At 46.3% G+C, this 14414-nt stretch overlaps 1 protein-coding gene across 1 annotated transcript; it reads right to left on the reverse strand.

Moving 5' to 3' along the window:
• Window positions 1-11929: 11929 nt before the first annotated feature.
• LOC123418516 lies at window positions 11930-13067 on the reverse strand. Its single transcript, XM_045107014.1, has one exon. The coding sequence runs from the start codon at window positions 12644-12646 to the stop codon at window positions 12098-12100; it is 549 nt and encodes a 182-aa protein (XP_044962949.1). The 5' UTR covers window positions 12647-13067; the 3' UTR covers window positions 11930-12097.
• Window positions 13068-14414: the final 1347 nt, after the last annotated feature.

A 14414-nucleotide genomic window follows, 5' to 3' on the forward strand; every position in this document is an offset into this window, starting at 1 on the left:
TGGAGTGCCAGCGGTAGTACCGCTAGCTGGCGGTAGTACCGCTGGAGTGCCAACGGTAGTACCGCTGCAGCCAGCGGTAGTACCGCTGGAGCTCGGGCAGAAAGTGGGGGTAACGGTCTGATTCCTTCCCCCACTATATAAAGGGGGTCTTCTTCCTGTTGGGGAACGTCGCATGGGAAACAAAAATTTTCCTACGCGCACGAAGACCTATCATGGTGATGTCCATCTACGAGAGGGGATGAGTGATCTACGTACCCTTGTAGATCGTACAGCAGAAGCGATTAGAGATCGCGGTTGATGTAGTGGAACGTCCTCACGTCCCTCGATCCGCCCCGCGAACAATCCCGCGATCAGTCCCACGATCTAGTACCGAACGGACGGCACCTCCGCGTTCAGCACACGTACAGCTCGACGATGATCTCGGCCTTCTTGATCCAGCAAGAGAGACGGAGAGGTAGAAGAGTTCTCCGGCAGCGTGACGGCGCTCCGGAGGTTGGTGATGATCTTGTCTCAGCAGGGCTCCCCCCGAGCTCCGCACAAACACGATCTAGAGGAAAAACTATGGAGGTATGTGGTCGGGCAGCCGTGAGAAAGTCGTCTCAAATCTGCCCTAAAAGCCCCATATATATAGGAGGAGGGAGGGGGACCTTGCCTTGGGGTCCAAGGGATCCCCAAGGGGTCGGCCGAGCCAGGGGGGAGGACTCTCCCCCCCCAAACCGAGTCCTACTTGGTTTGGTGGGAGGGAGTCCTTCCCCCTTCCCACTTCTTCCCTTTTTTTTCTTTCCTTTGATTTTTTTCTTCCTTGGCGCATAGGGGATTGGTGGGCTGTCCCACCAGCGCACTAAGGGCTGGTGTGACCCCCCCAAATACCTATGGGCTTCCCCGGAGTGGGTTGCCCCCCTCCGGTGAACTCCCGGAACCCATTCGTCATTCCCGGTACATTCCCGGTAACTCCGAAAACCTTCCGGTAATCAAATGAGGTCATCCTATATATCAATCTTCGTTTCCGGACCATTCCGGAAACCCTCGTGACGTCCGTGATCTCATCCGGGACTCCGAACAACATTCGGTAACCAACCATATAACTCAAATACGCATAAAACAACGTCGAACCTTAAGTGTGCAGACCCCGCGGGTTCGAGAACTATGTAGACATGACCCGAGAGACTCCTCGGTCAATATCCAATAGCGGGACCTGGATGCCCATATTGGATCCTACATATTCTACGAAGATCTTATCGTTTGAACCTCAGTGCCAAGGATTCGTATAATCCCGTATGTCATTCCCTTTGTCCTTCGGTATGTTACTTGCCCGAGATTTGATCGTCAGTATCCGCATACCTATTTCAATCTCGTTTACCGGCAAGTCTCTTTACTCGTTCCGTAATACAAGATCCCGCAACTTACACTAAGTTACATTGCTTGCAAGGCTTGTGTGTGATGTTGTATTACCGAGTGGGCCCCGAGATACCTCTCCGTCACACGGAGTGACAAATCCCAGTCTTGATCCATACTAACTCAACTAACACCTTCGGAGATACCTGTAGAGCATCTTTATAGTCACCCAGTTACGTTGCGACGTTTGATACACACAAAGCATTCCTCCGGTGTCAGTGAGTTATATGATCTCATGGTCATAGGAATAAATACTTGACACGCAGAAAACAGTAGCAACAAAATGACACGATCAACATGCTACGTCTATTAGTTTGGGTCTTAGTCCATCACGTGATTCTCCTAATGACGTGATCTAGTTATCAAGCAACAACACCTTGTTCATAATCAGAAGACACTGATTATCATCGATCAACTGACTAGCCAAACAGAGGCATGCTAGGGACGGTGTTTTGTCTATGTATCCACACATGTAAATGAGTCTTCATTCAATACAATTATAGCATGGATAATAAACTACTATATTGATACAAGAATTATAATAATAACTATACATTTATTATTGCCTCTAGGGCATAATTCCAACAGTCTCCCACTTGCACTAGAGTCAATAATCTAGCCCTCACATCACCATGTGAATTACATTGTAATAAATCTAACACCCATACAGTTCTGGTGTCGATCATGTTTTGGCCGTGGAAGAGGTTTAGTCAGCGGGTCTGCTACATTCAGATCCGTGTGCACTTTGCATATATTCACGTCCTCCTCCTCGACGTAGTCGCGGATGAGGTTGAAGCGTCGTTTGATGTGTCTGGTCTTCTTGTGAAACCTTGGTTCCTTTGCTAAGGCAATGGCACCAGTGTTGTCACAAAACAAGGTTATTGGATCCAGTGCACTTGGCACCACTCCAAGATCCGTCATGAACTGCTTGATCCAGACACCCTCCTTAGCCGCCTCCGAGGCAGCCATGTACTCCGCTTCACATGTAGAATCTGCTACGACGCTTTGCTTGGAACTGCACCAGCTTACTGCACCCCCATTAAGAATAAATATGTATCCGGTTTGCGACTTAGAGTCGTCCGGATCTGTGTCAAAGCTTGCATCGACGTAACCTTTTACGGCGAGCTCTTCGTCACCTCCATACACGAGAAACATCTCCTTAGTCCTTTTCAGGTACTTCAGGATATTCTTGACCGCCGTCCAGTGATCCACTCCTGGATTACTATGGAACCTACCTGCCATACTTATGGCCAGGCTAACATCCGGTCTAGTGCACAGCATCGCATACATGATAGAACCTATGGCTGAAGCATAGGGGACGGAGCGCATATGCTCTCTATCTTCATCAGTTGCTGGGCACTGAGTCTTACTCAATCTCGTACCTTGTAAAACTGGCAAGAACCCTTTCTTGGACTGTTCCATTTTGAACCTTTTCAAAACTTTATCAAGGTATGTGCTTTATGAAAGTCCTATCAGGCGTTTTGATCTATCCCTATAGATCTTAATGCCTAGAATGTAAGCAGCTTCTCCTAGGTCCTTCATAGAGAAACTTTTATTCAAGTAACCTTTTATGCTCTCCAAAAGCTCTACGTTGTTTCCAATCAGTAATATGTCATCCACATATAATATTAGAAACGCCACAGAGCTCCCACTCACTTTCTTGTAAATACAAGATTCTCCAACCACTTGTATAAACCCAAATGCTTTGATCACCTCATCAAAGCATTTGTTCCAACTCCGAGATGCTTGCACCAGTCCATAAATGGATCGCTGGAGCTTGCACACCTTGTCAGCATTTTTAGGATCGACAAAACCTTCGGGTTGCATCATATACAACTCTTCCTTAAGGAAACCGTTAAGGAACGCCGTTTTGACATCCATCTGCCAGATTTCATAATCGAAAAATGCAGCTATTGCTAACATGATTCTGACGGACTTAAGCATCGCTACGGGAGAGAAAGTCTCATCGTAGTCAATTCCTGGAACTTGTGAAAAACCCTTTGCCACAAGTCGAGCTTTATAAACGGTTACATTACCGTCAGCGTCCGTCTTCTTCTTAAAGATCCATTTGTTCTGAATAGCCTTGCGGCCCTCAGGCAGCATCTCCAAAGTCCACACTTTGTTCTCATACATGGATCCTATCTCGGATTTCATGGCTTCTAGCCATTTGTTGGAATCTGGGCCCACCATTGCTTCTTCATAATTTGCAGGTTCATTGTTGTCTAACAACATGATTGATAAGACGGGATTACCGTATCACTCTGGAGCAGCGCGTGATCTCGTCGACCTGCGTGGTTCAACAGAAACTTGTACTGGAGTTTCATGATCATCATCATTAACTTCCTCCTCAACCGGCGTCGCAATGACAGAGGTTTCCCCTTGCCCTGCGCCACCATCCAGAGGGATGAGAGGTTCGACAACCTCGTCAAGTTCTATCTTCTTCCCACTCAATTCTCTCGAGAGAAACTACTTCTCGAGAAAAGTTCCGTTCTTAGCAACAAACACTTTGCCCTCGGATTTGAGATAGAAGGTGTACCCAACTGTTTCTTTTGGGTAACCTATGAAGACGCATTTTTCCGCTTTGGGTTCCAGCTTTTCAGGCTGAGGCTTTTTGACATAAGCATCACATCCCCAAACTTTAAGAAACGACAAACTTTGGCCTTTTGCCATACCACAGTTCGTATGGTGTCGTCTCAACGGATTTCGATGGTGCCCTATTTAAAGTGAATGCAGCTGTTTCTAATGCATAACCCCAAAACGATAACGGCAAATCAGTAAGAGACATCATAGATCACACCATTTCTAATAAAGTACGATTACGACGTTCGGACACACCATTACGCTGTGGTGTTCCAGGCGGTGTTAACTGCGAAACAATTCCACATTGTCTTAAGTGAGTACCAAACTCGAAACTCAGATACTCACCCCCACGATCAGACCGTAGGAACTTGATCTTCTTGTTACGATGATTTTCCACTTCACTCTGAAATTGCTTGAACTTTTCAAATGTTTCAGACTCGTGCTTCATCAAGTAGACATAACCATATCTACTTAGATCGTCAGTGAAGGTGAGAAAATAACAATATCCGCCGCGTGCCTCCACGCTCATTGGACCACACACATCGGTATGTATGATTTCCAACAAGTCACTTGCACGCTCCATTGTTCCGGAGAACGGAGTCTTTAGTCATCTTGCCCATGAGGCATGGTTCGCACGTGTCAAGTGAATCAAAGTCAAGTGACTCCAAAAGTCCATCAGCATGGAGTTTCTTCATGCGCTTTACACCAATATGACCCAAACGGCAGTGCCACAAAAATATGGTGCTATCATTGTTTACTCTAACTCTTTTGGTCTCAATGTTATGTATATGCGTATCTCTATCAAGATTCAATATGAACAATCCTCTCACATTCGGTGCATGACCATAAAAGATGTTACTCATAGAAATAGAACAACCATTATTCTCAGACTTAAAAGAGTAACCGTCTCGCAATAAACAAGATCCAGATATAATGTTCATGCTCAACGCAGGCACTAAATAACAATGATTTAAGTTCATCACTAATCCCGATGGTAGTTGAAGTGACACTGTGCCGACGGCGATTGCATCAACCTTGGAACCGTTTCCTACGCGCATCGTCACTTCGTCTTTCGCCAGCCTTCGTCTATTCCGCAGTTCCTGCTTCGAGTTGCAAATGTGAGCAACAGAACCGGTATCGAATACCCAGGCACTACTACGAGAGCCGGTTAAGTACACATCAATAACATGTATATCAAATATACCTGATTTTTCTTTGCCTGCCTTCTTATCTGCCAGATACTTGGGGCAATTGCGCTTCCAGTGACCCATACCCTTGCAATAGAAGCACTCTGTTTCAGGCTTAGGTCCAGCCTTGGGTTTCTTCGGCGGATTGGCAACAGGCTTGCCGCTCTTCTTCGAATTGCCCTTCTTGCCTTTGCCGTTTCTCTTGAAACTAGTGGTCTTGCTCACCATCAACACTTGATGCTCTTTACGGAGTTCAGACTCTGCGACTTTCAGCATCGCAAACAACTCGCCGGGAGACTTGTTCATACCTTGCATGTTGTAGTTCAACACAAAGCCTTTATAGCTTGGCGGCAGTGATTGGAGGATTCTGTCAGTGATAGCTTCTTGCGGGAGTTCAATCCCCAGTTCAGCTAGACGGTTTGAGTACCCAGACATTTTGAGCACATGTTCACTGACAGACGAGTTTTCCTCCATCTTGCAAGCATAGAATTTATCGGAGGTCTCATACCTCTCGATCCGGGCGTTCTTCTGAAAGATGAACTTCAACTCCTGGAACATCTCAAATGCTCCATGACGCTCAAAGCGACGTTGAAGTCCCGGTTCTAAGCCATACAAGACTGCACATTGAACTATTGAGTAGTCCTCCTTACGCGCTAACCAAGCGTTCTTAACACCCTGATCAGCCGTAGCGGGTGGTTCATCTCCTAGCGCAGCATTAAGGACATAATCCTTCTTTCCAGCTTGTAAGATTAGCTTAAGATTACGAGCCCAGTCTACAAAGTTGCTTCCATCATCTTTCAACTTAGCTTTCTCTAGGAACGTATTAAAATTGAGGATGACACTTGCGTGAGCCATGATCTACAACACAAATATATTCAAAGTGGACTTAGACTATGTTCAAGATAATTAGAGTTTAACTCAATCAAATTACATGCTAAACTCCCACTCAAAAAGTACATCTCTCTAGTCATTTGAGTGGTTCATGATCCACCTACACTATCCCAAGTCCGATCATCACGTGAGTCGGGAGTAGTTTTAGTGGTAAGCATCCCTATGCTAATCATATCATCTATATGATTCATGATCGACCTTTCGGTCTCATGTGTTCCGAGGCCATGTCTGCACATGCTAGGCTCGTCAAGCTTAACCCGAGTGTTCCGCGTGCGCAACTGTTTTGCACCCGTTGTATGTGAACGTTGAGTCTATCACACCCGATCATCACGTGGTGTCTCGAAACGACGAACTGTAGCAACGGTGCACAGTCGGGGAGAACACAATTTCGTCTTGAAATTTTAGTGAGAGATCACCTCATAATGCTACCGTCGTTCTAAGCAAAATAAGGTGCATAAAAGGATTAACATCACATGCAATTCATAAGTGACATGATATGGCCATCATCACGTGCTTCTTGATCTCCATCACCAAAGCACCGGCACGATCTTCTTGTCACCGGCGCCACACCATGATCTCCATCATCATGATCTCCATCAACGTGTCGCCATCGGGGCTGTCGTGCTACTTATGCTATCACTACTAAAGCTACATCCTAGCAAAATAGTAAACGCATCTGCAAGCACATATGTTAGTATAAAGACAACCCTATGGCTCCTGCCGGTTGTCGTACCATCGACGTGCAAGTCGATATTTCTATTACAACATGATCATCTCATACATCCAATATATCACATCACATCATTGGCCATATCACATCACAATCATACCCTGCAAAAACAAGTTAGACGTCCTCTAATTTTGTTGTTGCGTGTTTTACGTGGTGACCAAGGGTATCTAGTAGGATCGCATCTTACTTACGCAAACACCACAACGGAGATATATGAGTTGCTATTTAACCTCATCCAAGGACCTCCTCGGTCAAATCCGATTCAACTAAAGTTGGAGAAACCGTCACTTGCCAGTCATCTTTGAGCAAAGGGGGTTACTCGTAACGATGAAACCAGTCTCTCGTAAGCGTACGAGTAATGCCGGTCCAAGCCGCTTCAATCCAACAATACCGCGGAATCAAGAAAAGACTAAGGAGGGCAGCAAAACGCACATCACCGCCCACAAAACCTTTTGTGTTCTACTCGAGAAGACATCTACGCATGAACCTAGCTCTGATACCACTGTTGGGGAACGTCGCATGGAAAACAAAAAATTTCCTACGCGCACGAAGACCTATCATGGTGATGTCCATCTACGAGAGGGGATGAGTGATCTACGTACCCTTGTAGATCGTACAGCCAAAGCGATTAGAGATCGCGGTTGATGTAGTGGAACGTCCTCACGTCCCTCGATCCGCCCCGCGAACAATCCCGCGATCAGTCCCACGATCTAGTACCGAACGGACGGCACCTCCGCGTTCAGCACACGTACAGCTCGACGATGATCTCGGCCTTCTTGATCCAGTAAGAGAGACGGAGAGGTAGAAGAGTTCTCCGGCAGCGTGACGGCGCTCCGGAGGTTGGTGATGATCTTGTCTCAGTAGGGCTCCGCCCGAGCTCCGCAGAAACACGATCTAGAGGAAAAACTATGGAGGTATGTGGTCGGGCAGCCGTGAGAAAGTCGTCTCAAATCTGCCCTAAAAGCCCCATATATATAGGAGGAGGGAGGGGGACCTTGCCTTGGGGTCCAAGGGATCCCCAAGGGGTCGGCCGAGCCAGGGGGGAGGACTCTCCCCCCCCAAACCGAGTCCTACTTGGTTTGGTGGGAGGGAGTCCTTCCCCCTTCCCACTTCTTCCCTTTTTTTTTCTTTCCTTTGATTTTTTTCTTCCTTGGCGCATAGGGGATTGGTGGGCTGTCCCACCAGCCCACTAAGGGCTGGTGTGACCCCCCAAATACCTATGGGCTTCCCCGGAGTGGGTTGCCCCCCTCCGGTGAACTCCCGGAACCCATTCGTCATTCCCGGTACATTCCCGGTAACTCCGAAAACCTTCCGGTAATCAAATGAGGTCATCCTATATATCAATCTTCATTTCCGGACCATTCCGGAAACCCTCGTGACGTCCATGATCTCATCCGGGACTCCGAACAACATTCGGTAACCAACCATATAACTCAAATACGCATAAAACAACGTCGAACCTTAAGTGTGCAGACCCTGCGGGTTCGAGAACTATGTAGACATGACTCGAGAGACTCCTCGGTCAATATCCAATAGCGGGACCTGGATGCCCATATTGGATCCTACATATTCTACGAAGATCTTATCGTTTGAACCTCAGTGCCAAGGATTCGTATAATCCCGTATGTCATTCCCTTTGTCCTTCGGTATGTTACTTGCCCGAGATTTGATCGTCAGTATCCGCATACCTATTTCAATCTCGTTTACCGGCAAGTCTCTTTACTCGTTCCGTAATACAAGATCCCGCAACTTACACTAAGTTACATTGCTTGCAAGGCTTGTGTGTGATGTTGTATTACCGAGTGGGCCCCGAGATACCTCTCCGTCACACGGAGTGACAAATCCCAGTCTTGATCCATACTAACTCAACTAACACCTTCGGAGATACCTGTAGAGCATCTTTATAGTCACCCAGTTACGTTGCGACGTTTGATACACACAAAGCATTCCTCCGGTGTCAGTGAGTTATATGATCTCATGGTCATAGGAATAAATACTTGACACGCAGAAAACAGTAGCAACAAAATGACACGATCAACATGCTACGTCTATTAGTTTGGGTCTTAGTCCATCACGTGATTCTCCTAATGACGTGATCCAGTTATCAAGCAACAACACCTTGTTCATAATCAGAAGACACTGATTATCATCGATCAACTGACTAGCCAAACAGAGGCATGCTAGGGACGGTGTTTTGTCTATGTATCCACACATGTAAATGAGTCTTCATTCAATACAATTATAGCATAGATAATAAACTATTATCTTGATACAGGAATTATAATAATAACTATACATTTATTATTGCCTCTAGGGCATAATTCCAACACTTCCCCCTTGGTCTCATCCATCTGTTGAGCTCTTGTTCTACCTCCATTGTTGACATTCTTAGAGCTTGCTTACTCTCAATCCCTCCAATGATTCTTGCTTGTTCTTGAGGGAAAAGAGAGAGGAGATCTAGATCCACATCTCCACCAATCACTTTCTCCTCTATGTGAGGGGAACCCCTTGGATCTTGATCTTGGAGTTCTTTTGTGAGCTCCTTGTTCTTCCTCTCATATTTCACCATAGCTTTCATTGTTGTGGAGGGATTTGAGTGTAAGGGACTTGACCACTTCGTGTGTTCTTGCCATTGCATTAGTTGCATCGGTTTGAGTTCTCCACGGTGATACGTGGAAGTGAAGTTTGAGAAGCTTATTACCTTTGGTACTTAGTACCCTAGATATTGTTCTTCGCGGATGCTTTGGCGTCCTAGAAGCTTGGTGGTGTCTCGGAGCTCAATCATTGTGGTGTGAAGCTCCGGGCAAGCGTTGGGGTCTCCAATTAGGTTGTGGAGATTGCCCCGAGCAATTTGTACGGGTACCGGTAACCGCCCCCAAGGGTTGCCACGTGTACGGGTTCGGTGACCGCCCCCAAGGGTTGCCATTTGTACGGGTTCGGTGACCGCCCTCAAGGGTCCCTTAGTGGAATCACGGCATCTTGCATTGTGCGAGGGCGTGAGGAGATTACGGTGGCCTTAGTGGCATCTTGGGGAGCATTGTGCCTCCACACCGCTCTAACGGAGATTAGCATCCGCAAGGGTGTGAACTTCGGGATACATCATCGTCTCCCCATGCCTCGGTTATCTCTTACCGGAACCCTTTACTTATGCACTTTACGTTGTGATAGACCTATTGTTTATTGTAATATATCTTGCTATCACTTAGTTGTTTATCTTGCTTAGCATAAGTTGTTGGTGCACATAGGTGAGCCTAGTTGTTTGTAGGTTTTGTGCTTGACATATTAAACGTTAGTTTTATTCCGCATTTGTTCAAGCCTAAACCTTAACTATTTTAAAGCGCCTATTCACCCCCCTCCCTCTAGGCGACATCCACGTCCTTTTCACATATCTTACCTACTAATAAAGCAAATAGTGTTTCTTCGGTACGTCATTCAAATTGCCCTTAAAGTTGACTAAAATTACCCACCAATGCCACATATAAGTTATAAAAAACGTTTCAAACAGGAAAATCACCGGACTGGGCCGGCCCATGTAGGCATCTCCTATATTACGCTCTGGGCGTTGAAAAAGATGCAGCACACTTGTTTGGGCCGGCCCATGCGTGGGTGCCTGTTTTTTAGTTTAGTTTTTTTATTTTTTTTCTTTTCAGTTCCATTTTGTTTTCTACTTTAAATAATTTAGAACTTCAAACAACTTTTCTCAATTTTAAGAAACTGAGAATTTCAAAATAAAATATTCAAAAAAACATATTTTTTTAGAATTCGAAAACTACTCAGGAGTTTTGAAAAATGTTTGCATATAAAAAATGTTTAAACTTTGAGAAAATGTCCATAAAATAAAAAGTCAACGATTTTAAACCAAAGTGCGTGTAAAAATCTTAAAAACAGTGCGTGCCTCTGTTTTTAGTCTCATTTTTTATTTTCATTTTTCTGTTCTATTTTTTTGTTTAAATAATTTAGAACTTTGAAAAACTTTTCAATTTACAAAATTGGGAATTTTAAAATAAAAGTTTGAAGAAAATATAAAATGTTTGTGAATTCAAAAAATGCTCAGGATTTTTGTAAAAATATTCGCATATTCAGAAAAATGTTCATAATTTTGAGAACAATGTTGGTGAAAACAATAAAAGTCCATGATTTTGAAAAAAAGTTTGTGTGTTATTTTTTGAGTGCAATTGAAAAAAATGTTTGCTAATTAAAAAAATGTTCATGCATTTCAAGAAATGTCCTAAAATTTTAAAGACATAATATGATCAGCATCATTGGAGATTATAATTGTTTTTCTCCCGTTGCAACGCACGGGTCCTTTTGCTAGTAAATAGAAAAGTGTGGCAAACCACAAGTGTGGTAATGAACCAAACACATGCCTAAGGTATTATGGCATGACTAAGGTTAGGCGTGACAACCTTAGCCTGGGAACCAAACAGCCCCTAAGCTCCGCCACTGGGCAACGCACAACAGCAACAAGGTTTGGCTCCTTAATGAGAGTCTAACTCTTAATGAAGAGTTTGTTTGATTCTCCGTGCTCCTATCTCATATCAGCAACTATCCTACTCCCTCCTATCCGTGAGAAACTGTACATCTAGCATTAGAAATAAAAGTCATCTCGGTGTGTTTTTAGATGATTACAAACAAATTTAACACGAATACTGCTATCTTGTAACAAAGATCTCAAACAAATTGTTGTACGTTATGAATCTCTTTCCTCTTGTTAATACGAAAGACAGGCGTGTCTCGTGCGCCTTTCTTGAAAACAAAATGTTGAGACATGAAAATTCTGGAAAATGTGTTAACCTTGTCTATAGGTATGACCTACTATCTTTGTCTACAAAACATTCTAAACGCGTACCACCAGAATTTCCTATCTCTGACTTCTAATACTTTTCCATGTCTTTGACTTTTTATAGTATGTAGAAGTCTATTTCAATTGATCAGAAAAGTAATAGTGTAACTGTATTTAAAAAAAAAACAATATGCGACATTATAACCTTGTAATTCATTTTGAAACAAAATGATAAGACAATGATATTCGTCCAAACTAAAAAAAGGTGGATTATTCCCCCATTTCCCATGAGATGTTCGCTATTTCGAATTTTAACATGTTTTTGTAGGGACCAGGGATGAACAACAAATGGAAAGCCTGACCTGATCCATATGTATACGTTTTGAATTATTCGACAAAGTTAGACTGTACAATCAATTCCTTGGTATTCATCACATATATATCCTTTCCAACTTCTGTTGAACTTGATATCAAAAAATTCCAGAACAAAGAAGAAGAAGAAGAAGAAGAGAAATGAGCTGCTAGTATATTTCAGCGTCTGCACAGGAGGTGATTCTCCTCGTGGATGGTCTCGAGGTTGGGCCGCCTGGAGCGCGCGCTGCTGAGCCGGTGCTTGAGCACGCCGATCTCCGCGGCCACGGCGTCGTCCACCATCTCGTCCAGCCGCGCCCTGGGCGACGGCGTCTCCTCCGCAGCCGGCACGAAGGTCACGGCCGGCTCTGGTGCAGCCGCCGCCGCGGCCCCCACGGCGGAGACCTTGGCGGAGCGCCGGGCCTCCCGGGTGGCCGCGGCGGCGAGGCGGGCCATGTCGGTGGCGGCCAGCTTGGTGCCGATGCGCTTCATGGGGAAGGTGGCGTAGACGGCGCCCATCTCGAGGTCCTCGTCGGCGTGGAGCGCCTCGAGGCGTGTGCCGACGCGCGCGTGGCGCGTCTCGGCCAGGAAGTGGCCCGGCGCGTCCATCATGAGCTCCGCCGCCGTGGCCGGCAGCGTCACCTGCCGCACCGCGCCGTCGGGCAGGATCACCCTCGCCCCCTTCCCGCCGGGCGTCTTGGCCAGCGTGCACGACAGGTAGTTCCCCATGCCCAGCCTTCCCTCCCTCCAAGAACCGCTCGCGCGCCGGCAGAGAGCTCCAAGAACAGCCTCCGAGCAGAAGCTGTTGCGCAAGGAGCCAAGCGCGCGCGCGGATTGACGGAGGCCAAGCGATAGCAAGATCGCGCCGCAGAAGCAAAGCGAGAGCAGGTGGTTGAAGCTCCGGGAACGGGATGGATGTTTGCGGTGGTTGGTTTGGGTTTGCGGCTTGCCGGTGACGCCGCGGCTTTATATAGCTAGCTACCGCGGGTCGGCGCGGGCTGGCTTAGCTTGGATTGGAAACGCGTGCGGAGGAAGGTGACGGCGAAGGCAAGTCAGCGGGAGGAGGTGGGTGTCTCCTCCCGCCGCGGGGCGCGTGCGAGCGAGTGTGTGGGATGGATGATGGGGTCGGGTCGTCGGTCGGGGCCGGTGGTAATCGGCGCTGGCGCGCGGTGCTGGCTGGGTGGGTCGGGATGTTGGATAGAAAAGGGGGAAATGGTCTCGCCCCGGCCGCGTCGTGGGTGGCCGCGGTCTATTTCCGGGCGTCGACAACACCTTTTTCTGGGTTCAGAGTTGAGACCCAACAGCCAACAACAGCAAACTGTATCTATCTATCTATTTCCTAAAACCGGTGCTTGCATGGGTTTTGTATGACCTCAGTGAGGATTCACACATTCTTTTCGTTGCCTTTGTGTAGTACTAGTACCTATAAGGGTGTCTTGTCACCGGCGCTAAATATGGCGGTTAGCGATTGTGATTATCTGGACTGGTGCCCACGAGAAACATAGGGCTGGGTTGGTTTCAGAAATAGGAGTATTTGTTTACGTAAATCCTTGAGGTTATTATTAGGGTGGGCGGGTGGGTTGGTTTCAAAGGCGTTTGTTTAGGTAAATCATTCAGATTGCTCGTATGCCTTCCAGTGAGGAAGTGACGAATCGCTGTTGGGTCTTGCCTTGTTTTCTTCTTCTTCTTTTTAGTCCTGGACTGTCAATGAGTGAGGATAGGAGATCAAGTCTTCTTTTTAGTTGGGCGTCGTTTTCTTGGGTTGGGTTTGGCTTGTCAAGATTCAAACATGCATGTGACGGCCATTTCCCCACGCCTTAAACGTGCTCCCGCTGTCCAGCGCTTGTGCTTGCTAGGAGTACCTCGCCATTTATTTTGCCTGCGGAGCAGGTAATAGATTTGGTCGTGTGCATGGCTGCGTGCTCTCCGTGGGTGCTGATGTGGACACGCAGAACTGGGGCAGCAGTGGGCAAATTAAGAATTATTTTCGTCTTTGCTCCTCTTGATCTAATTGTACTTCCTCCGCAAACAAAGATAACAACATTTAGATCGTTTAGAACATCTCTAGCACTAACAAACCCCGTATAAACGGTAAAAACCTGTAATTATTTTGTGTTTTACAGTTTTATAAAAAATGTGTAGAACAGAAACCATAAAAATGGTTTAACCCATATTTTTTTTAATGGACACGGCAAATCCACACCCGAAAATCCCTAATTTTTGAAGGTTGAAAGACCGATTCTAGGAAGGCTCTGTATACCGGTCAAACCTCGTCGAAGCAAACACGTCGCCGCGGAGTTTGTCGGAATCCGTCCTAAACTTGCCGTAATTCATCACCGCACGCTGAAAAAGGCCGTTGAACGCCGCAATCGATCGCCGCCGGTTTGAATTGAACGAGCTCGACCTCAGATGGCCTCCAATGACCTCAGCATGGCCACGGAAATCCTCCCAGCGCGACAGGCAAAGGGACACGGCTCGGCTGGCGCGGCGGGCAACA

This window comes from Hordeum vulgare, chromosome 1H, assembly GCF_904849725.1.
Source record: "Hordeum vulgare subsp. vulgare chromosome 1H, MorexV3_pseudomolecules_assembly, whole genome shotgun sequence".
NCBI lineage: Eukaryota > Viridiplantae > Streptophyta > Magnoliopsida > Poales > Poaceae > Hordeum > Hordeum vulgare.